At 40.5% G+C, this 24,870-nt stretch overlaps 1 protein-coding gene across 1 annotated transcript; it reads right to left on the bottom strand.

The window, feature by feature from the left end:
• Positions 1-629: 629 nt before the first annotated feature.
• Positions 630-24,870, bottom strand: atp8b1 (ATPase phospholipid transporting 8B1). Its single transcript, XM_018702571.2, has 30 exons — positions 24,618-24,870; positions 14,154-14,335; positions 13,741-13,838; positions 11,447-11,560; positions 11,261-11,359; positions 11,090-11,151; positions 10,863-10,935; positions 10,378-10,448; positions 9,784-9,866; positions 9,184-9,342; positions 8,787-8,875; positions 8,512-8,702; positions 8,296-8,380; positions 7,406-7,529; positions 6,813-6,856; positions 6,288-6,444; positions 5,997-6,185; positions 5,760-5,872; positions 5,501-5,665; positions 5,172-5,283; positions 4,965-5,040; positions 4,641-4,773; positions 4,418-4,546; positions 4,160-4,316; positions 3,835-4,058; positions 3,476-3,559; positions 2,971-3,216; positions 2,726-2,864; positions 2,368-2,498; positions 630-2,254 (listed from the first exon to the last, which is right to left on the bottom strand). Exons 2-30 carry the CDS (start codon positions 14,314-14,316, stop codon positions 2,027-2,029), a joined length of 3,738 nt encoding a protein of 1,245 aa, XP_018558087.1. The 5' UTR covers positions 14,317-14,335; positions 24,618-24,870; the 3' UTR covers positions 630-2,026.

Below are 24,870 nucleotides of genomic sequence, written 5' to 3'. Positions count from 1 at the left end.
TTTAGAAGGAGTCCCGGTTGTTCCAAACTTCTCATATGTAAGCCTCTGTGCTCCCAGTGCAGCAGAAAGTTTTTTGTACCCTTCTCCAGATCTGTGCATCAACACAACCCTGCCTCTGAGCTCTGCAGACAGTTCCTTCATTTCTGAAATGCATTGTCGGCCGTGAGCCTTTATATAGACAGGTGAGTGTGCGCTGTTCCAAATCATGACCCATCAACTCAACTGACCACAGGTGGACTCCAATCAAGGTGTGGAAACATACTGAAAGACACACAAGTACATTGTGTTAATTTTTAGTTTGTCCTTGTGTTTTGTGGTTAAAATGTATTTACATTAAGATTATTTTAACGATGACAAAATAATCTCTGATGTATTTTGTAAGTTTGTCTTAATTTGTTGAATGAAAAATGGATTTTGTGGAAAAACATCTTTAGTATCTGTGCTGAAAGTCTATTAGTCTATTGAAAGGTATATTACAGTCAGCAGCATCACAAATTTTCTAACATTACCCTGTAATATCCCAATATACCCAAATATAAAGAAATTCCCTCAAAGCATTCCTGAAATATCACGTTTGCGCAAACCGTGACAACCTGAAACGACACAAGTCACCACAATAAAAACACTCATTTCAGATTGCTAAATGTGCCATTGGCTTTTATTAACAACCACATGATAAAATACCGTCATATGACAGAGACCAAACTGCTGCTGGTGCAGTCAACAGCTGTCATGACCTTCTGCCTCCATTCATTCAGTAATAAAAAGACATCATCAGCATACAGTAACACTAGCATGAAGGGGATACAGTAACAGTCAGAACAGGTTTATGTCAGTTTTTGGCTTTGCAATGTGTAGCACACATCCTAAATCAGATTATAGAACTGAAAACAACACAGAAGTCTTCTTTGGGTTCATTGTAAACAACCAGTCACAAACAAACATACTTAAGAAACATGATTTAACATCTGAGGAGATAAGAGGATGAACTAAGGAGCACTTAAAGTTAAATTCTGGAAAGAAATTGTAAAGACATTCAGACACTGCTGTTGGGGGATGACAAACTAGAGCTCCTTCCCGACAGTTTGTTTACGGCACCTTAGGAAAATAAAAATAAATTTGGTGTATAGAACAAGTAACATTAGGATCCAGCTTTGACAGAGGTATGTTTAAAGATTTAAAGGCTAACGTCACTCAAATTAGTGGTTACAACACCCACCTGTAAGGACACTTAAGGATGTTTTATACAGTGGAGGAAAAAAGATCAGTATTCACAACTTACTCTTTAAATTAAGACACACTTTATAACACCTGACCACCTTGCATAGCCTGGCATAATAACATCCCATTATTATTTATAATAAAACATTAAAAAAGAAGATACTTTGACATTTTTAGCCTTAGCCCGTTGTTTTTAAGGTGAAGGATTTGGGTTTACATCTCAATGCACGGAAATGAAATTAAACTAATTTGATGTTGCAGTTTGACTTCATTGAGCTAACAGGACAAATTAACTGGAATATCAAGTGCTAAAGACATCGGGCTAAAACTGTGAATGTCAAAAAGAATCATATTAAACCATATGATGTCTCCCTGTGCAGCCACAGTAATGATGAGCCGGGATAGACAGGTTAAAAATAAGGCTTTGATTTTAAAAATCCTGAGTTAAACAACATTGGTCAGTCACACAGTCACTGCATGACTTCAAACCCCGGTAACGGTGGTCGTCTCTTTCGGTGAGCTTTTTTTTCTTCTTGTGCATAGAAGAGGATTTAGAGGTGGTGGAGTCAAGGTCACTGTCTGCACATCAGGTTGAGACACTGGTGGTAAATAAGTTCCTTGTTCTTTCCTCAAATCCTCCAAAGGAAAAGGTCTACTTAAACTCCGACCAGGCTGTCGTTTCGGAGCAGAGCTCCTGATGTGATGTCAACTCCGCAGACAAAAATGAAGATAAACTATGTGCTCTGTGCACTTCCCAAAATATTTACAACCACTCTGGCTACAGTTTTGGTCCATCTCCTGCTCTTCAGATGTTTTCGGCCTCTCTCTGGGGAACCTCCCTGATGCTGTCCTGGGGTCCACCACGGGCTGGTGGGCGCCGCCGAATGCTTCGGCCAGACGAGATGAGGTCGGCGTAGCCACGGGAGTGAGAGAAGGCATAGGCGGAGCGGCGGGAACGCTGGCCACGCTGGAAGGCCGACGGCTTTTTCTTCTCCTCCTCCTCCATCTCGTACTTCTTCCTGTTTCTCTGGACCTGGTGGATGATGGGAAATAAACCAGTGAAATTAGAGAGGTACCGTTTTGTATGGCGAATTATTAGGTGTTGCTACTACCATAATAACCAGACTAGACTCCCACAGGTCTCACCTTGTCTCCTACAGAGGGCCAGATGGTTTTATGGAGGAACTGGATGCAGATGACAGGCAGCAGGCTAATGCCCACAGTCAGGATGATGGTTAACCACAGGTAAGGCTGACGCAGAGCATTTGATGCTACACCTACAAACACCAAATACAGAAACATTAGGAGAGTAGTGAAGAGGCAGACCATGCTAGGACATTTCAATACTTGGTGCAATATATACTATATACTATACTTATAAGGAATTTGTGTTTACGGCTTGCTTTCTCCTGCCCCCAAGTGGACAAAAAGGTTACTGCAAAGTTTAACCGGTAACTCAACCTGCTTTGGTATAGAAACAGGCAATTAAAACAGGGTAACTGACCAGTGAAGGTGAACGCTGAAGGGAAGAGGACGTGAATCCCAGCACTGTGGATGTCAAACATGATGCCAAAGTAAATGGCTATGCTGCCCAGAACTGCGAAACAGTTGACAAAGGTCCAGTAGGAGGTGTCCAGAGAGATCTGACAAGTAAGAGGTGATGGTGAGCAACAGAATAAATTCAGTACATCCACATCCTCTTAAAAATCCAGCTTTTCTTTTGTGCCTAAACAGAACTAGGTGACTAACCTGCAGGTTGACGGTAAAAATCAGCGACGAGGCGGTGACAACGGCAAAGGACTGGTAGTCGGAGGGAGCTTCTCCATCCTGCCCCATGGTCTGCAGGAAGGCACCGTAAGGGATGAAGAAGATGATGAGCGAGACGAAGATGCCGTGGAACAGACTGATGAAGAAGTTCCTGTAGTTAAACAACGTCCCTTGCTGGCCGGGCAGGTAGAGCTTCGGGAATTTCAGGCTCAGTTTGTCATTAACATCCTGTAGTGGGAGAGGAGGCGGAGGGAGTGAGTTCTGGATGAGTTTTGTTTTTCTTTTATTGAGCATTGTGAGCTACTAATCTTTGAATAAATTCCCTCAAGTCGTTACTGTGATATCACGTTCACAAAAATGAAACAGACAACCTGAAAACATAACGGCCTTCGGGCTTGGCTTTCACCAGCATAGAGGCATAATAATAATTGTATCAATGACCCTTTTCTGACTGATTCTTTGTGCCTATGACAAAGCCTGTTTTTACCTGGTCAAGAAGTCCAACAAGTAGAACAGGTAAGCTGCTGTAACAGAGATTGTAGAGAGTGATGAACCAGTCTTCGTAGGCAACCTGGGGACAGGAAAACAACAATTCAACAATTGGAGTTCCATACTTACTTGGCAACTCCGCAAAAAATGAGCCACAATCTCCTTCATTGATGGAGACCTTGAGATGTAGTTGAAAGCTCCCGAAAATGGAGTTAAATAAACCTTGAGTTAAGATTATTTAGCCAAACAATTTTTAAGATGTTGATGATGTTGATATCTCAATTAAATTCCTTCAAATTTTAATTGTGCCAACAAGATACTTCACATGATGCAGTGTTTACATCCTCAACTGCTGACCTGTGAGGAGTATCCGCTGAAGAAGGAGTACCAGAAGTGAACCAGAGTGAAGGCGAAGTTCTTGAAGAAGAAGAAACGAAGGAACTTGCACATCCGGATGTAAGACCAGCGTCCGTGCACCAGCAGGAGGCGCTGCAGGTAACAGAACTGAGCAAAGGCGTAGTCGCTGGACATGACGGCCTGCATCCCCTCCTGACCGCTGATACCTACACCGATGTCTGCAGCTGGAAGGACAGAGGACGAGGAGAAAGATTAAGAGTAAATTCACCAGAGCACTGAATAAAATTTGTCCTTTAACTTGAGCAAAATCCATTCCCATCCTTACTCTTGATCATGTTTACGTCGTTGGCTCCGTCTCCGATGGACAGTGTCACGGCCTTCTTGTACTTCTTCACCAGGCTCACCACGTTGGCCTTCTGCTTCGGTGTGACGCGACAGCAGATGACTGCTTCGCACTCACAGGCCATGTTCACAAAGTCGATCTAGAGGGGAAAAGAAAGACATTTTGCCACATTTGTTATAATGTAAACCATCAAAATAAGCATTGCCATGTTTCATGTTAAAGAGTTAAACTTAGTTGTACCTGTCTCATCTCTTTCTCCCAGTCGTTCATAGGCTGTCCGTCCTGAGGGGTGGTGGGCTGTGGTCGCTTTCCTAGACGACGGAGGCGCAGACGTCGGCGTTTCTTCTTCTTTTCATACAGAATCTCGTTCTGAGAAAATAAAGATAGAACAAATCAGTACAAGCCACCATTTAGCTGATGGAAAATAGAAAATAAAACAGCACTGTACTTGAATGGAGCTTACCAGCCAGCCTCCAGTGATGATGAGAGCATTCTTGCCGGGCTCGGTGAAAAAAGGTTCAGCAGGTTTCTTTTTGCCTGGACGGAAAGTTGAGGGCTCGTTTCTCCTGTTGGCCTGACGAATCCTCAGCTTCTCACTGGAGACAGAGACACAGAAACTCTTTCACATCACAGTGAGACAGCCTGCTGCAATGTAATCCAACTGGGCAACTGTCCACGTCACAAAAACAGTGGTTTCACCAAGCAGAACATGGGAGCTGCTGGAATACCACTGCCTCAGTTGGCTCAGTTGGTTTTCTTACAGAAAACACGGTTAGAATCAACTCACTTGACGTCTTCTCCGTAGTGGATCTGCATGTCGTCTGACAGAAGTGAGCAGGAATATCCGATGTTCTCTGCCGTTTCTGGGGGAAAACATTACAAGAGAAAAACATAAAAATTAATAAATGCAGTTGAGACATGTAGCTGTATTGATTCTTGTTGCCTCATTGGTACATATGTCCAGACTTTTCTCTGTGGTTTGATGTATCTGTACCTTTCTTATCTCCAGTCAGGACCCAGATCTTGATGTCAGCTTTGGCCAGTTTGGCGATGGTCTCTGGCACTCCGTCCTGCAGTTTGTCCTCGATGGCCGTTGCCCCAATCAGCTAAACAAAGGGACGCTACTGGTTAGATATGACTGAGGCTCGCTGTATTAAAATTTTATTGATTTTCAGCAAAAAATACTTCAATATAGACAGATATAGAGTAGCACCCCTATGCTTTCCTGTTTTCCGCCCCAACTGAAACTTAACTTTTTCTTAAGTATTAAAGTTCATTCTTGATGTATTCGTTGAACTAAAGTTTTGGTCGTCTTCCACTCACCATGAGGTTGTTCTCAATTTCCTCGTACACGCGGTCGAGGGCGGCGTCTCGGTCACTCATGGCCACCTGGGCGTCTTTGTGTTTCCTGGACCAGGCTTCAAACTCGTCTGTGCTGATGTCTTTATAGCACAAGCACAGCGTCCGCAAGGTCTCGTTGGCAAAGATCTGCCACACAAAACAGAGGCAGCATTTTCTTGTCTGCTGTTCCACAACATGCTGCGTAGGGTGAAATACAAAGAATAAAGCCGTGTGAACTCACATCCAGAGCATCCTGGGTTGTCTCCTTGTGTCTGGAGTTGGGGGAGAGTCGTTCGTAGATGACTGTATCTGCTCCTTTACAGTAGAGACGAATACGCCCATCAGGAAACTTCACTGAAAAACAGAAAAGGTGGGACAAAATCTATGATGTCCCAAATCAAGACCAACCGATGTACAGTCAAGCTACAACTACATGTATGAGATGTATACATGTATGTGTGTGTGTGTCAACTCTTACAGATGATAGACATGCGCTTGCGGTCGGAGTTGAAGTCAAGCAGCGCCAACATCTCGTACGTTGACTCCTGGTCCATCTCCTTGATGGTGATGGTGTCCTGGGTGCGAGACAGGAAGACATAGCCGAAGTTCCTTGCTGCCGTCACCAAGGCTCCCTCATCGGGAGACGCTGCCTGGTACACCAGATCACCTGAGAGGGATGAGGGAGTGCGTGAGTCATTGGATTCAATGACGGCATGAGAAATATTGTTTAATGCAGCTTTAAGAACCAGTTCTCTGCTGCAGGGTTTACCGTCTTTGTGCTCCACCATGACGGTGTGGCAGAGTGAGAGGAGTTTGAAGAACTCTGTGGCATCTTTGTCCTTCCTGGATCGGACGCAGGCGACCAGGGAATGATCCATGAACTGGAACTTCCTGTCGGCGTGGCGGTTCCAGCTCCAGTCCACCGGCTGCCGGGGGAAACAAGTGTTTTTTTAAACTACTGTAGAAATAATCAGTAATTGCTCCTGAGTTAAGTAGTTAACTGTCTGGTTTTGAATCATTTACTGGTTTTATTTTATGTATGTTTAGGAGCTTCAGTCTACTGCAAGATCCGTTTGTGTTGTTTCTATTTCAGCCAGGATATATGATATAAATGTGTAGCAAACCTGCAAACCAGTCCAGCTGTGTTAATTAGCGTGTGAATTCTTCAGTTATGGACAAAAACGTATTTTGTGCGGTCACGGTGATATTCCTGAGATATTTAGCAACATCAACTCATACATCAAATCGTCTTAATTTTGAAATTCTTCTTGAGTGAATGCATTTAATATTTTACCCGTCCTCTGTCCAGCGTCACTCCTTCAGCAGTGGTTGGAGTGCCTGTGGAGAGAAGAGCAAAAAAAAATATTATTTTATTCTTCATGTACTTTCAACATTACGTCATTGTCCCTATCTTTTCCCTTGTAAGTATGTGACCGACTCTGAGCTATTTGCAAACTCATGCTCACTACAAATCTTTGTACCATATCTTTTGTCTGTTTGTTCTGGCTCTTATCTAAATTCCACCTCTTCCTACAACAGTGAACCAGTTTCCCCAAATGGATCATTAAAGGTTCATTCTTCACCTTTCTGATAACACAGTGCCGTCATCAGGCGAAGACAGAGTAAATACAAACCCTCTAGTTCCTGCTTAAACTGAATCTGTGTGTGTTCTTGTAAAATGCCTGCATATTCAGGTACAAGATTGATTGTTTGTAGTGTCAATAAAACAGCTGCCATTGCAACAAAAGGCCAGCAGGCATCACTCTCTCACTTTTGGATCTTTTTCTTTTCCTCCACAATCACCCTTACTGTTCTTTTTCCTGTGTCTTTCCTTAACTTCCCTCAATAGTAATTTAATTTACTTTTGTTAATTGAACTATTCAGCACCATAACTGCGTCCAGCGATGGTGCACTTCTTGAACGCCATGATGTTCTGCGTCAGGGTTCCCGTCTTGTCGGAGAAGATGTACTCAATCTGACCGAGCTGCTCGTTCAGGGTGGTGGTTCGAGCCTGCACAGGGTGGTCAAGAAGAATTGATTATTTAGTGAGAGATTTCTACAGTCCCACACAAGTTTATTCTTGGGAAAATGGCAACTCAAGGTCCACTCACTAGTTGTTTTTTTGTTTTTGGTTTTTTACCAAAAATCTCAATGGAATCTCATGGCCTTGATCAGTGATTAGAGTTTGCTCACTTGTCATTACATATCCTCAGTGTGGAGCTCTGGTCATGTGATAACAAGCTGCTGTATAATACAACTGCATTTGCTGATGAAGACCATGAGACACAGCTGAAAGCTCCAGAAAAAAAGCTTTTTTAAAAAAAAGGGAGGAAAGAGTTTTGCTTTTTTTTTTAGCTTTTACCTGAGAAGTTATTTGAAAATACACTGATTATTCATTATAAAGTGCAGTGTTTTGTCACTAGGCATATTGTAGTTTTATCATTAATTTAAGTAGTGTAATGTAATACAAACTTTTACAATGAGGGGCTGAAGTACTCCCTCTTGAAGAATTTTGAAGAAACACTCACAAGCAGCATAAAGTTTTACGACAAAGGTTCGTGAAAACAGAACATAATACTTGTAAAAGTAATGCAATATCTGCAATAATATGTTGTATGTGTGGATCAGACCACGTCTCTACAGTATTTAATTAATTAATTTGATGAATGTGAAAGTATTTTATGATTTATTATTTATTAGTCATTCTAAAACCTGTCTGGTACATCACATCACGTCACAACCACAGAAAATAACTCTAAAAGCCTGTGGTGATGTACCTTCGCTGGAGTGTCTTTCTCTGCGAAATACATCTGTAGGTCCCAGTTGATGAATTTACTCTGGCCGAGACGAATCACCTCCACACTGAACACAAAGACAGACAAACAGGAAGTGATGCACTGATGAGTTATTCTAACAACCAGAGTGTGTGAGAACTCTGTAGCATTAGATGCTGCGTTTTCCAAAATACATCAACTTTGTAAGGTTTTACTGACCTGACATATAGTGAGATGGGCACCATGGTGTTGAGGACGATGATGTATCCCCAGAAGCTGAGGAAGCCCCTGTAGGAGGCGTCCTGGCCTTTGGCGTCGTACAGATACCAGGCCTTAGAGCCAATCTCCTCGTACCAGAAAGTGTGACCGATGGCCAGACCTGCTGCCACCAGGATCAGCAGCACAAAGATCTACGAGAGGAGGCACAGATCATAAATAAATGCATCACCTCAAACAAAACTAGAAGTAAAACAGTAATGTGTGTCGAGACCTACTGTGTAAACCATGTAGTTCATCAGCTCGTCAATTTTGGTTCGCTTGAACCTCGTCTTCCCGCCATTCCTCATGATTTTGGTGTCGGCACCTTCAGCAACAAGCAAAACAGTGAAACTTTGAATCCATCCATTAATTAGTGTGTGAGCTCTTAAATCATGGCCAAAGATATGTTTTGTGAGATCACAGTAACCTTGACTTTTGACCACCAAATCACATTCACAAGATTGGTATGGACCGACAATCCAAAAACAAAATGCCTCCACCACAGGTGTCACTGGTATGAAGCATTAAAATCATAAAACTGTATCCATATCTTCACTATGTTCGCTCAGTTTATTTTTCCCTAAAATGTGTGATGGATTTTCACCAAAAGCAGTGATGCAGTGGTGTTCGTACCTGCAAAGATGACCAGCCCATGACACTCCTCTGTGTTTCTCACTTTGCAGCCTCGGAGCAGCATGTTGTCCAGGTCCAGAGGGTAGCGCTCCCTCTGCCACAGCATCGTCCCCATGAACTTGTCCAGACGGTTGTTCGGCTCCTCGCATTCAATCAGAGCTACGGGAGAGACGAGAAGAAGACGAGGAGATTGAATGGTGGAATAAGAAAAAGGGTTCATCCTCTGGGGAGCATCAATTAACTACTAATACTGTAAAAAAAAAAAAAGAAAAAAAAAAAAAAGGAGAGCAAAATGTTAAAATACTCTTGAGAATCTCTTGCATAACACACATTGCACAAAGCAAACACAAACGCACTTTATTGTCATTCTTATCTGTGACTGCTGCTGTTATCGGAATGACTGTGCAACTATTTATTCACTGGCACTTGGACAAAAAAAGTACTGTTATTACTTTTTTATTGCTGAACATCTGTGAGGATAACACAGCTGAGCTTCAGTCTGACTAATTCAAACCAATTTAAATCTATGAAATAAACTTGGCTTGTAGTTTTGCACAATAAATCTATGCAGTTGTGAAAATCTGCATTTTTAGTGTTTACCATCAAACTCGGCCAGTTGACGTTCCTCCTGCAGCCTCTCATCAGTCACTCTAAGTCCCATCTTAAACTTCAGGTTGGTCTCTCTGTGAATGAAAAAAATAAACACTGAAGGACTGAAATAGAACTGAAATAGCTCACCAGAGATGGGTTTATTTATCTGCAGGTTGCTCAGCTTAATTTGACCATTAGCGGCCTCTCGACTGGACAGATTTATACATACACAAAGTTATGAAAAAAACAAATAAAGGTGAAATCAATGTCTGTGTTTCAGCAACAAAAAATGGCTCCATTATTGACGCCTGTGCAGGTCTGTTTGTTTTATTTAAGGGCGTTTCTCACTTGATCGCAGACCATACAGTACTGGTCACATGGTCGAGTTTGGCAGAGCTTGTTTAAGTATTGGCAAAAGCTCTGTACACATTTACCCTAACTCTTATCAGTGAATAATTTGTTGACTAAACGCTTACGAACAAACAAAAATGTCACGAAGCAAAGAACTCAACGTTAAATGTAGGCCATAACATTTGAATGTAGCAGTCAGTATAGATATTACAGCTCAAATCTTTAAGTTTTTTTTAAGGAAAGGTCTCTTACCCGTCAAGTTCGGCTGTTTCTACATAACACAGGCTGTTTGGGTTGGAACTGGATAACAGCAGGATGTCAGCCTGAAGACAATTTAAAAATATACACATCAGTTACATTAAATTCATCAAGTATTCTGACTTGTTTACCACCCAAACATGACAACACGTCTGCTTCTGGTATGTACCTCTCCTGTTGTCCTTTGCACCACTACTAAAACTGCTCAGCAACCTATTACTCCAACATCACCGTCTCAAATCATAGAAAAAAATGTTTGCAAATCAAATGATCTCATGACGAAAGGATGAGATGATTTTGGGATAATTTTCTTTTAATTTATCTGGATCTCATCTTTATGATCTTTTTCAACCAGCAGATGTGAAAACTCAAGTCAATTTGAATTCAACTGGATCTTTAAAATGTACTTTTTGACAAGACTGAAATGGTGGGTGGTCACACAGTCCAGTAAAAAGTATGCAAGCAAAAAATCATCATACCGGAATAAAGTCGTTCTTCTTCAGACGAACCACATCTCCGACCTCAATGTTCCTCCACTTTGACTCTTGAAACCTGGAGCAGACAGGACTCAGTTTTTATGTAGTCACCAAGGACTTGAGAAACTGGCGACTGACATTTCTGACAAAATCTAAGCATCACTTTTAAAACATGGTGGATATCTTGATTCATAAATCAAGAGCTAAAAGAAAATGAACTTTGTTCTAACCTGCCGTCCAGTAGGACCTCACACTTCCTGTTGTTGATCTCCTTGTCCATCCTGTGTCGCGCCTAAATGGAAAATATGGTCAATTAACTTAATTAACATAATTTTCTCATGGTTCTATTGGCTAGTAGAAACTCATGTAGATAAAACCAGTTGGTCTTGACTTGATCTTACCAGATCGTCCACCAGGTCTTTAATGGCTGTGATTCCCAGCACCACAACCAGTGGAATCAGTGTCGTGTACCAGGGCAGAGTGCTAATGTCTGGAATAATCTGAAAGAATACAACACATGTGATGTCCCTTTATTGGTCTGTGTTTATAAATCTGGAGACAGGTGGTAAATCTGCTTTTAAACGTACCTGTAGGATGAGCAGAGCCAGGAAATAGAGGTTGGCAGCTCTCTTAAACTGCTCATACAGATTCAGGGGGAGGAAGGTGAGGACGTTGTATTTGTACGTCTTGATGGCGTTTCCCTGCAGAGGAGATCAAGGAATCAGTCAGTCATCAGTCCCTTTATCACAGTGTCAGTACTGAGGCAGTGCTGTGTTTCAGCAGAAGATAACCATCTGAACCTCTGTCCACTACACCTGGTTTCCACTGACAACTCTTTTCCATCAAATCAGCTCTGGTTCTTGAACCGGCTCTGTTCAGGATTCCTGGAACCTTGGTAATATCCAACGAACCATCCCATGTTTCCATCATCATCATCTGAGGATTGGATCTTACGAAATAGCCTCAACCATGCCGACTGTCTCCTCACTGACTTCGATCAATAAGTCTGCACTCCAGTTTATCCTCAAGGTGTTGGGTATGGTTGAGATAAGAACTCTGTGCAGGTCAATCAAGTTCTTCCACAGCAAACTGGGCTAACCATTTCTTTATGGACCTGGCTTTGTGCACAGGGGGACTGTCATCTTGAAACAGGAAAGGGTCTGCCCTAAACTGCTGCAACAAAGCTGGATGTATAAAATATAATTGTGTGATCTAACACTAACATTTCCATTCACTGGCACTAAGAGGCCTTGAGCAATCCAGGAAGAAAAGCCCCTAACAAAAAGCTGAAGTATGAGGATGGGTTGATATTTTCTCTCTCTCTCTTTCAACTAAAAGGACTATTAAGAGTTAGTGGCGTCCAACTGAGCGATCAGTGTCCTGGTTGAGTGTGCAGGCAGTGGCCCGGTTTGTGGGGATGTCAGTAATGAGACAGATTTCATTACAGATAACCATCTGTACTTGAGCCAGGTCTGGCCTGGATTTATCTGCAGGACAAACAAGGACAGTCAAAGACATTCCCCACCTTTGTTTTTAACCCTATCTCTCTAACTGTTAATCTAGAATGTGCAAACTAATGTACAGAACATTAATGTTTAAGTTGTCTGAGACATGCTCTGGCTTCAGCTCCATTTCCTGTCGCTGTGTCTAATGTGTCTATTTGCAGGATACAGGTCGGCTTAGCTGGATGATCGGGTTTCACCCTCCGCAAAGATAACACAAAGCTTCAAAAAAAAAAAAAAAAAACACTCACTGGTTGAGCCACACCAGCAAGTTTAAGCACTTCAGCAGTCAACTGGAGTTTTCAATGATAGAAAAAGTGCTTCAAATGAAGTTTTATCCACAGGTTGAGTAGATAAACTTTGCAAAAGAGCTGAGAGATAAACTAAAAAATGTACAAAAGCCAGAGAAAAGCAATGATCTAATTTTCCACTTCATCATGTACAAAACCTATTTGTCATTCATTCACTGTCCTCACCTCACATTTCACCTACCTTATCAACCAAAATTAAGCAGCATTTATAACAGTTCTGTCAAAGCATAAATGGCTCGTAGCACATCTAAACATGACCTTTCAACAGCTCAGGGAGCCCTGATGGAGTCATAAATGACTCAGCAGAAACAGAAACAGGTGACATTGAGAACCAGACACAAGGAAAACCATGAAATCAACACATCACACTTCCTTGTTGATGTTAAAGGTAGCTTTTTCTACTCACATGATTATGTTTGTTCAATTAAGGATTAATTTGACATGTCTCTTAATCATGAGATATATAACCACCATCATTTTTGGTATACTTATCTTTCCTTGCAATTAAACACTACAAAAAATTACACTGCTTTCATTGCCAGACAATTAATTGTACCACTCTCATGATTTAGAGTGATACTATTTTAATAAAGACACCTGAGATTTGGTATGACCATTAGCTTATGGTGGCTAATGTTAGCTATCACCTTGTAAATAACATTAACAAGTCACTTTACCAGCTTTGTGACAGTCATTTTTTTTGTGCTACATGTTAGCATCTACTGTTAACACAGAATTACTTAAACAGACATTTATCTCACTTATCTCCAATGACTCAACTCATGGTCCACTTACTAGCTTTGCTAAGAGATTTCAACTGCATGAAGTGCTCTGCAGGTTGTTTTAGTAATGAACATGCAAAATACAGGGAACAAAGTCAATCAAACAACTGTCAGATGATTTTTAAATAATAGTCAACATCAAGAATAGCCAATGGGCTAAAACATGCAAAGCACACACTTGTCCTGCTCTTTGTTCAGGGTGTGTCAACTATCCTCAGGGATTGGTTAGACCAACAAGGAAAGAGGATACAATTAACAGTAGTCGCATGTAAACAGTTGAACTTACAGAGTATCTGCTCTTCTTGATGCAAAGGAAGACTTTTTTCTGGAACTCTGGCAGGTGGTGGTAAGGTCGATCGTTGGCTTTCACCTTCCAACCCATCTCTGAGAAGAAAAAGGTTATTGTTAAAAAATTATTTCCTTAACATAAATATGAAATGCAAAAAAAAAAAAAGAATTCTACTATAGTTAGTTTCAGAATCTGTTCAAGTCATCTGGTAAATAAGATTTTGGAGCTGTTGGAACATATAGTTTTTTGAAGCTAAGCTAATAGTTCCAGTTCTTGCGCTAAGCTAGGCTAAAAGAAATAAGGCAGACCCTCTTAAATGATCAATGAACAAAAATGACCAACAAAAGGGATTTCCCAACATATACTTAATTCAAAATAAAATTTAAGCAAAGTCAACTTCAGTAACTCACCGCTGGGTTTAGCTTCTACCGGAGGGTGCGGCACTCCTGGAGGTTCTTCTGCTTCTCCTTCAGAGCTCACTGCTAATTCGTCATCCGTTTCATCGTCACTGTACGGCATAACCTCATCGTCGGGCCCCAGGGACCCCTGGGAGTCCGCCCGCTGCCGACTCATCTTGGCGCCTCAGATATCTCTGAGAAAGACAAAGTTTCAGCTGTTCAATAAATGCCAGAAGTTTGGTACAAACATTCGTGTTACTTGCGAATGACTCATAATGACTTTGGTGACCCCATGACTTTTCATCGTCTGGCACCATCTTCAGGTCAAACATTTGGTTTATGCTTATCAGCAAAACCAATGACATTTGCTAACACTCTAACTGACTGACCATTATACCTGCTTAGTATTAGCATGTTAGCATTGTCACTGTGGGCATGTTACAGTACAGCCTGACAGGGCATGGCTGTAGACTAAGTCTTGTTTCATTTTCACACAACTACTGTCCATGAATGACTTAAAGTCTGCACCGTTATTCACATTTGTACAATTAATTTCCACAAGACAACAGAGACACAAAAAGAAAAATATTCTTCAAGAAAGATCAGGGAGGCAGTGGATTGTATCCACGAGGAATATTTCTTCTAATGTGACTATATGGAGCAGGTATAAACATGTTTGTCTTTTGGAGGTGGTGCAACACATTGTAACACCTACCGTAATTTCCGGACTATAAGCCGCTACATTTTTCACATGCTTTGAACCTTGCGGCTTAAAAAATGATGCAGCTAATTTATAGATTTTTACGGGCTAACGAGCTTCATGCTGCAAAAACATTTAGACATCTGCAGCCTATAGACAAGTGCGGCCTGTATATGTACTTTTTTTTTTTTTTAATTTAGTGGGTGCGGCTTATAGTCAGGTGCACTCAATAGTCCGGAAATTATGGTAGTTCAGTTGCAGCATACTGAAGCCTTTATGGTTTTCTGGTTCCAGCAAGAATCCAGTGAGTCCAGAACTGAAAACTCAAGTGAATGAAAAAACTAACCCCGATATGAACACTAAAATGGGAAAGAGAAGAAAATTTGATGAATAAAAACAGTTGTGTCAACTCCAACATGTCTAGTTTTAGGAAAACAAAATGTAGACTGCAAGATCTGTCTTGTCGACAGGCAGGAACTCAGGCAGAACAGGAACACAAATCAACCAGGAAAGGATCATTTCTATCAGCTGATCCATTGGAGACATGAAACTAATCTGCCTGTCTGGCTACAGCTTATGGATCAGTTACACTCAGGCCTGCAACAGGTTCAAATGTTTTAAATCTTGTCTTAGGAAATGAGCATTCACCTTGATCTATTGTGCACATAGACATTGATATTCAGTGAACAGAGACCGAAATAAATAGCTGCAGTTCAGGTTTATTGTCTTATTTGACTGGCAAGTTCCTGCCAAACCTCCTGATGTAACATGATGCGTTTGTGTGATGACGCCACGTTGTGTATTCGTGTGTTCAAGCATCATGTGATAAATGAATATGCGAACACATGCGACTCTGAGAAATGTGGCCACACCCTCCCTGATCACTGTCGACATGATCTTTTATTCTGGTTTTAAGCAATAACACGACACCTGTCACGTCACTGTGAAGAGGAAATACAACATCCTGTTTCAGATTAAAGAACTGACAGAAACCTGGTGACATTTGTGATGCAGAAATCTCATTAAGATGTAAAGTTCTGAACAGGTTTCTCCACAGATCTGACTCTGGGATGGTGCAACTGGAAGAGCAGGATGAACACCTAATAGCTGATTGTCAAGATTTTTTATGAATCATTCGTACAACGTTGTCTGCCACGAGTGCAGATTCTTTTAAAAGGTTGTTTAAAGAATAAATCTGTTTTTGAGACAGATGAATTACAGTGGTTTAAATGTACTGACACATAGAGAACAGCTGGGATTTAATAATTATGGACTGTCCACATTATTTTGTCCACTGTCTGAAGGAGTAGGAGGAAGAGCAGATGTTATATATGTGCGGTTGTCTCCGTACTGACCAACAATGTAATGAACCCACTGGCTCATGGGAAATCCCTGCGACCTGCGACTAACTGCTCCTAGTGCCAAGTTTAGGTTGGCACTTCCAATCAGCTTAATGTTTAATGACATGGAGGAGTCTATTAGCAACAGCTGATAAGGTTAATTAGTCCTGCTTCCAAGAACAAACGTGTCTAAAAAGCACTGAACAGGTCCAAGAAGAGACCAAAAACCGACTAAACAGAGCTGCAGAACTCCAGTTTGTTGAGTGGAAACGTTGGACAAAAAGAAGAGTAGTCCAGAAATTTAAATGTCTGGAGAGAAATCAGCCTCTTGACTTGACTTGACCAGACTTTGATAAGACCGTACCAACGATTGAGGTCACCAAGGTTCAAACCTTTGGATTTTTTTCTGAGGTGTTTATAATAAAAGTGTGAATAAAATGACTCTACTTTGGTGCTGTAAAGCTGACTTTATCACCTGATCACCTGTGTCACTGGTTGGAGTGAACCATCTTGTTGTTTCTACAAAATCTTTACTCAACACAGTGGTTCTTAGATTATGTCAACAAACCAGACAGGCAACTGAACCTGTTGAAGTGTGATACAAGTAATTAGAGAATTTTACTAGCAGGACTGTTTGTAGTTCAGCGTTATTCATACCCAGACATAATCTCTGACCAACAGCTCCTACTGCCGCCAATCATGATGCCACCCACCTCGCCAACCACTGGACGCTACTGTAACTAATCGTCAACACTGTTTTGGAATAGTACAGAACAGAACAACTTCATTGTCTGTCACAAAGCAACAGAAACAACTCTTTGCAAACTCCTCATTTAAAGAGACTGATTGAATGAGCTCTGGCTGGTGACACAAGTCTGCACATGAACATTCAGTGAGGAGGGTGAGGGAACAAAGATTTTTGTGGGGGTGGGAAAGAATGAGAGAAAGGAGTGGAGGGTAAATAAAACAACAATTCAACTCTGAGCAGGTATTTCATATAAACACAACTCTTCTACACGTTACCATTCTACAGCGGTTTAAAAAAAAAAATTACTTGTGTGTTTTTGATTTTATATTCGTGTCTTGATGCCAAACTGTCGTTTTAGCTAAACTGTCGTCATCATATAGTCAAACAACATACCACGCCATGCCTCATGCCTGCATTAATTCACACACCCTTTTAGAGACGCGTCATCACTGAAGGTATGTGCGGAACTAAAAATAAGTCTTCTTTGATTGTGAAACTCAGAAAACTGCGACTGAGTTGTCTTCATGTACACAGTGTAAAGACGGTGTAGAGACATGCTCTAAATTTAGATGCTGTGTCTAGACTATTTTTATACCAACTATTAAATCATTAAGTCGACTCAAAAACCTGCCTGGTCATGTTTTCTCTTCACTATGCTGTCAGAATGAAATGTTTGTCTACTGATAAGACAAAACATCTTGTAGCTGCTTCAAATTTTACTTTGCAGAGCACAGGATTTACTTCTCTACTGCTGCCTTGTCCTGTTTGTTTTGTTTGTGTTATTGTGTGGTATTTCTACCTATGCAAAGGATCTGAATACTTCTTCCACCACTGAAAAGCACATAATAACAAAAACAAACTAACAGATGGAGGCAGTGGTATTCCAGCAGCCCCTGTAGTCTGCTTGGTAAAATTACTGCTTTTGTTAAAGGAGCCTGGTACTAATATATCAGGTGTTTTCTGGTTAAACCAAAACTTAAAACTTCTGTGTTGCAACCAGACAGCAGACATTACAGACTCCCATCCTCAACACCACCTGGAGGGGTGTAGAGCCATTACAGGTGGAGGTTACAAATGACCAGGGGGGAGAATGTGAAATCTGATTCAAGTGGGAACAATAAATAAACAAACAAGGCTGCTTTAATGCTGGAAGGCTTCAAGATTCAGGTTTGCAAAACATATTCAGACAAGTGAAGCACAAGATGGACAAACTTATAACAGGGAAGAAACAGGAGATATTTATCAAGCATACCTTTCAGTCAAACCCAAAATTATTGGTGTGTGAAAAGAGAAGGGTTTAAACACAGTTATTTTGTTTCTTAAATTTAAGTTTGGCTCATTTTGTCTCTAGTTTTCCTGATATTGTGAAGAGCCTCTGGATCCAGAAGTGTCCCCCCACATCTACATGTTCCCATTTCAAACTTCCTTCAACTACATCCTCAGTGTTACTGAACCTATGGGTGTGTGTTATGACTGTTGGTTTTAATAGTTTCTACTTTGTTTCTGAGAAATGAGGCTTGGCCGCCATTTCCAGGAAGAAGAAATCGGTCTGAGGCGCAAACCAGAGCAGTAGCAAATTTAAAAACTCTTGTGGGTGAAGCTGAAAACAAAACATGGTGCAACAGCTGCTAAAGGTCTGTGAAGACTCTCGGTCATCCAGATCCAGATGGTCTCTAAGTGTTATACAAAGGCAACTGGACTTTCATGAGGTTCTTGAAGATGTTTCACCTTTTATTCAAAAGGCTCATTCAGCTCTAAGTGACTCATAGTGAGTCGCAGGCCTCATTGATGTGTTAATGGTGGTGGTGTTAATGACCCCACATGAGGTTAAATACCTGCGACTCTCCACTGTACAGAAGTAAATAGATGTGAAGCAAAACTTCAACATTATTCACTTTCTGTCAGAGTTAAAGGATGAGATTGGTATCACTGTAACGTCCATCCTTTAAATATAAAGGCAAAACCAGCAGCCGGTTAGCTTAGCTTAGCTTAAAGGCCGGTGACAGAGGGAAACAGCTAGCATGACGCTTCAGAAAATCTGACAACCAGCACTTCAAAAACTCACAAATTAACACGTCATATCTCATTTGTGTCATCTATATGACAGGGAATTCACCAAGTAATGTAATTTCTAGCTTCTACCTACCTAACGGTGAATTTTATTTTAACCTTGGTGATTGGGTGTTTCTTTCTGAAAAGTATCTCAGGAGTCACAGTTTCTTCTTCTCCCCCAAAGTTTTCATGTACAACTTTTATCATAGAACAAGATTCTTTCTAATACGGTTCATTCAGAACCAGTTCTGATGAGTCTCTTTTTCATCCATTTCACATTATAATAAATCGAGTATCTTTGGGTTTGGACTGACGAAGCTCTTTGAGAGACTGGTTTGGACATTCACTGTTTTCTCTTAATTTCTGGACCAAACTATTTATTTAATGATCAGTAGATTAATATATAATAAAAATAATCTGAAGTTTCAGAAAAAATAAGTTGAGAAATTAGAAATCAGTAAGCGGTTTCTGTTTTGGGCAAGTATTGAAGTATATTAAGTAGTTAGTATGAAAACAAATTTGTGCTCCACAACCTGAGACGTCCACAGAGCCTGAAAACAGCCTCATTAAAAAGAAACAAATTCATCAGTTTTCCCTCCTGAGAATACTCGCTGCTCCGCCCACAAAAATTGACCAATCAGATAGCAGCAGCAGCAGCATGGCTGCAAGGATCGCCTATCTTGGAGAACAGGTTTTTGGTGTCTGTCCCGGGGCGTCGCTGTGGCAACAACAAAGAGCAGGGAGGGAGGGGGAGGGATTCCCGCAGTGGAACAGAGGAGAGCATACCTGAGCGACAACAGTGAAACCTGAGAAGGAGGGGGAGGACGGGGGAGGAAGGGGGAGGAAGGGGGAGGAAGGGGAGGAGGTTCAGCTCTCACTTAGTGAGCTGAGGAGAGGAGGAGGAGGAGGCGGCTTCAGAAAGATGAAACAAAACGCGAGGAGACATTTTAGTTACACGATAAACGATTAAAATGATTATTATATTATGATCATCATTAGTAATAGTCAGAGCAGGAGATGATTGATTAAATATATTGGTGGTGAATGCATGGATTACAAATTAGAAAGGATGGAGATTAATTTGTGATATGGAGCTAAAATGTCATCTGGATGCAGATAATTTTCATATTTAAGTGCTGCTTTAAAATGAAAACGTGTTAGTGTGGATGTAGCCTTAGATACACAGGCATTTCCTGAGTTACAACAATTGTCTAACAGGTTTTACCTACAGATAACTGTCAACCAATTATTAAGAGAGCAGAAAAAACGTGTCAGAAAATAAGTTAAATAAGGACATGGCCTATATGAGCTGGTTTGTGTTGAACTGGTCAATTCAGGTCAAAAAGATTTGTGATTCCAAGTAGAAAAAACAGAAGGTCTTCAATAAATGGTCACACACCGGCTCTATTAGGTCCTGATCCACTGAATCTGGAGGTGAGTTAGAGACAAAGTGAAATATATTTTAATAATCTATCGATGTTAGAGATGAGTTTGTGATGAGGCGAAAGTCTGTGCTGCAGGGAAGGAGAATGTGAAGTATTTGAGTCAGTGGTGTCCCAGCCGGGCGAGGACTGATGTTATCAGTCAGATTAACACAAGAGTTGGGTTTCTGCAGCACCTGAGGGGAATCAGTTTGAGCCGATGTCTGTAATAAACAGGTGGGAAACAAAAAAAAAAGAAAAGAAAACAATGGCTGTCTGTTCTCTGCTAGACTGAGACTTAATACAGTGACTATGCACCACCCTCCTCTTTTATTAATACCTCCTTCTTAACCCAGCCTATAGGGTCAACCTGTGTCCTGCAGAGCTGGGAAATAAATCAGCAACATCCTCATTTATTCCTCATAAAAGATCTTAATACTTAATTAAATTCATATGATTTTAAGTTGGTGATATGGCAGGACGATGTCATGAACCTGAAGCATAAGAAATGTTATTTAAAACTACAATATACTATTTTAAAATGAGTTTAAATATTTTAATCATTATGTGGAAACACTTTTCATTTTTACTTAAGTATGTTCAGTTTGCACAAAAATCAACAGTAATGACGTCGATCTTTGTTATTATCCTGAATATTAATGGTTTAATTAGAGATTTACAGACAGTTTGGCTAATTTTTTAAAAGGCTAAACTTGTGAACTTTTATTGAAATATGTTTTAAATGCCTGAGCAGATTCATGTTCATGTATTCATGTTTTATTAATAAATTAGTCTATTGAATGTCAAAAATATCATTCGCAAAGCTGTTAACAAGATGTCTTCTTGATAATTAAACAAGTAACTGTTCATCAGAATCATCAATTAATTGTATGTTGATCAACCAATGAATTAATCCACTGATGGTTTCAGAGCAGGTAAATATTGGACCTAATGAAGGTTAATGAGTTGAGTCTTCATTGAGATTCTTGTACTCACAGCTGGAGTTCAGTCAATGGATCAGTCAGTCAGTCCACAGAGACACCAGCTATTAATGCAACATGTGATCCCACACTGCCAGAGCCCCTTCAGCAAGGCATTAACACCACTAAACACTAAACTACACCTCTACAGCCGCGGTGCTTCACCTCAGCAGAAATCATAACAAATTAGATCATTTACAAACTGACTTCTTCCTCCAACAACAAACACGCATACACTAACATTGTCCACCTATATAGTCAAATTGTATTTGATTACTAGTTTGCATACATTCTGCTTACATCACTTATTGTACAGCATGTTTCCTGCCTGACAACCACAGCTGCAGTGATGTAAAGAGGAGACTTCGAGCAAAAATTTGCTTGGTCAATACTGTACTTTAGTGGTGCAAATTCCTGGATTAAATCTGTAATTATTTCAAATTACCAAATAAATAAATAATTAGACAGTGAACCTGGCTGCCTGCTATTAAATAACTGCATATATAATCACTGCATATTTTTTGCTTTTTGCGTGTCATTTCTGCACAACCAACAATGAACCACAATGTTGTTAAATAAAAAAGTCCCTGAAAGTGGTGTGCTATTTAAACACGGATTAAACATGTTTTAACTCAACTAGCTAATAGCTAATGAGCCCAGACCATCAAACAGCCCACTGTCAAGTTAAATAAAACTGGCATTTATCTCAAACACTGGCAGTTAATTAATTTCCTAGTTTCACGTTATTCCACAGTTGGTGGTGCTAACATGCTAAGAACCATGCTAATGCACTAGCTAAAGGCAGAGAAGGAAAAGACTGTTGTATTTCCAATATTCAAATATAGGGAAACTCTAAAGGGTAAGGGAACAAAAGTCTTGTGGATATTTGCACAGATCTGGTCTGAGATCTGACAATATGCAAAATAAATGAAATAAACACAAAGAAAATCTACGCAGACAGAAAACAAACAGCTCGACTGTAGAGAAAATATTCAGGAGATTTAAAACAGCTGTTTGATGCCTTCACCTTGACTCAACCTCGAGTCCATTTGCCTCTCAATTCAAATTCTCCGTCTCTGCTCCCAAGGTTGACCATTTCCATAAGGAGATGAACATTTCCCTAATCAAAGGAGCTTGTTTTGTTTGCAGAGAAGAGCTTCTTTGCTTGTTTATGGAAAAAAACATCCAGGCTGGGTGGACGCAGTGGTAAAGTGGCCTAATTAATGCTGCAAATGTGGATTTGAGTGTTAGATTCTTGTGGATTTTATTAGTGCTCGAACTCATACGATGGATTTTGGGGGGAATGTCACTTTAATATTAGCATACAAGCAAAATGGTGGCTCAAGACTTAAAATCCTACAAGTCATATACATAAAGAGCCTCGGAAGGGACATGGAGGAAATTCGACTGCCACCACATCAGATCATCATTAGACCAAGCTTATCACCCGTTGTATAAGCATGTTGATGTTTTTATTTAGTTTTCAACATACTGACCAATACACTTTATAAGGGGCAAGACTTAGCAGGAAAATGGACATATCCCATTAACGATTTGTCCAATCACTGTAAATCTAGGTACATATCTTCAGGAAACAATTGGGAATAGGTCTACCAAAGCATTGTGAGCCCGACCCATAGGGGGCGCCACAAATACCAAAACATACCATACTAATCGATACAAATGGACATGATACATCACATATTAACTCATAATTCAAGATGCTTTTATCAAACCCTGATTAAAGTCTTCTGAACCATACAAACTGAGTTTCATTCATATTTTATGAAGGGAGGACAAATGGCAAAACATCGAGTTTTCAGTTGCTGCTCTTGGTTTTAATTTTCTGCTTCTTTCTGTTGAGGACAAAATGGCCGGAATTGCTGCCTGCAGCTATATTATTTGTATTAATTTTTAGAGCATTATAGAGGTAAGATTATCCAGTAATTCTTTAGTTTTTCTTTAAGTACAGCTATCTATAAAAACATAGTGTGGAGATAATGAATAGCTCTATCGTTTTTTTGGCCAAAAGTAAACATTCTGATGCTTTTATTCTGAAGGATTTCAGCTGGAAAACAAGCAAAAATGTCTCAGATTTTAACAAAAGTTATCCAAGAATAGGTACATATTGTACAAGAGAACACAACAGAGGGAGTTTTTCTCCTTCCCTTCTAAAATATATTGTCCCTCCCAAGGCTCCATACATCCATCCATCCCACAGATGTTAATTATTTTCCTAAACCAGACCAGTATTATTCTCTTTTTTCTGAAATAACACACACACAAAAAAAAACAGACTTGTTGCTGTTGATGTTTTTGTAGTATTTTTCAGTATACCATTTTTTCCTTAGTCATCATGGTACAACACCTGATAATGCAATGGAAAGATTCAGCCACAGGCTCCTGTAGGGATGGGTATCAGTAAGGAGGAGGGGGGCAGGGTAAGGTAGGGTGGGAGGTGAGGGATGGGGTGGGGTCCATTTAGAAACAGAGTCACTGGTTGTTTCATCACTGTAGACCTACATCACTACCTTTTCAGTGCACTTGTTTATGCATATACACTCAGTTTATTAGGTACACCTGGTTACAAATGCTGTAGTCTAATTCAACAATACAATAAATCCTCCCTTCATGATGTTTAAAATGTTTCAGAGGTTTTTCTTCAGCTTAATGATCGGTTTGTCGGCTGCAGTTTGTTGCTGTTTAACTATAATGACTGAGAGGTGTTTCTAATGTTTAGTCCTTCCACAATCAGTTTTAGTGTCTTTATTTTCTACTTTTTTCGTCTTAACTCCTTCTACAAGGTGTGTAACCCTCAAAAGTAAAAAATTTAAATATAACTGAAAGTCATTGGATTTTTAGGCTTTTAAATGGGTTTAATTACCAAACCTAAAATAAAATGCGACTTTTTGACGAGAAATTTAGTCAAAACGTCCAAACAGAGCGAGAGCACTGACACAGAGGAGGGTACAACAAAACAAACACTACACTACTACAACAAACATGTGTAAAGTGTCTGTTTTGAGTTAATTCTATTCCTTAGAGATTTTTGTAGAATTAAAAAATAAAACCAGCATTGCCTAGTGTCTGTTGAGAGGAAAGGTGAGTTGAGCAGCAGCCGCCCAGGTGAAACACTGATCTTTCTCTTGGTGTTTTAAACTCTTCTAAAACCCCAAAACTCAAAGTAAAACACTCAAACACACAGCTGTAGATAGAAATGTTGAACTGGGCTTACCTGGCGTCCTCCACAGATTGATATGAAAAAGATCCTTATTCTCGCTTGGTGTTTTGGGCGAGTTTATTCACCGCACCATGTTTTCCTCTTCTTCCTGCTTGTAGAGAGAGCTCCGGCGGCCTCCACCGCCCTTCTTCTGCTAGCCCCCCCGCACGCCGCTGCCTCACTTGCCGCTCAAACCTGCCGGACCGGTCCGACACCTCCGAAGCTTCGGACGACAATAAACAGCTCGTGGAAAACAACGCGTGGCTTT

The sequence above is a fragment of the Lates calcarifer genome, linkage group LG9, assembly GCF_001640805.2.
Source record: "Lates calcarifer isolate ASB-BC8 linkage group LG9, TLL_Latcal_v3, whole genome shotgun sequence".
Lineage (NCBI taxonomy): Eukaryota > Metazoa > Chordata > Actinopteri > Centropomidae > Lates > Lates calcarifer.
This window is presented reverse-complemented; position numbering and strand designations above follow the sequence as displayed.

Coding starts and splice junctions, on each gene's coding strand:
- atp8b1 (XM_018702571.2), bottom strand. CDS start 14,316: ATGAGTCGGCAGCGGGCGGACTCCCAGGGGTCCCTGGGGCCCGACGAT. Junction 8,876..9,183: donor TGGGCTGGTCATCTTTGCAG/GTACGAACACCA, acceptor TTGTTGCTGAAG/GTGCCGACACCAAAATCATG. Junction 5,041..5,171: donor CCTGACTGGAGATAAGAAAG/GTACAGATACAT, acceptor GTTTTCCCCCAG/AAACGGCAGAGAACATCGGA.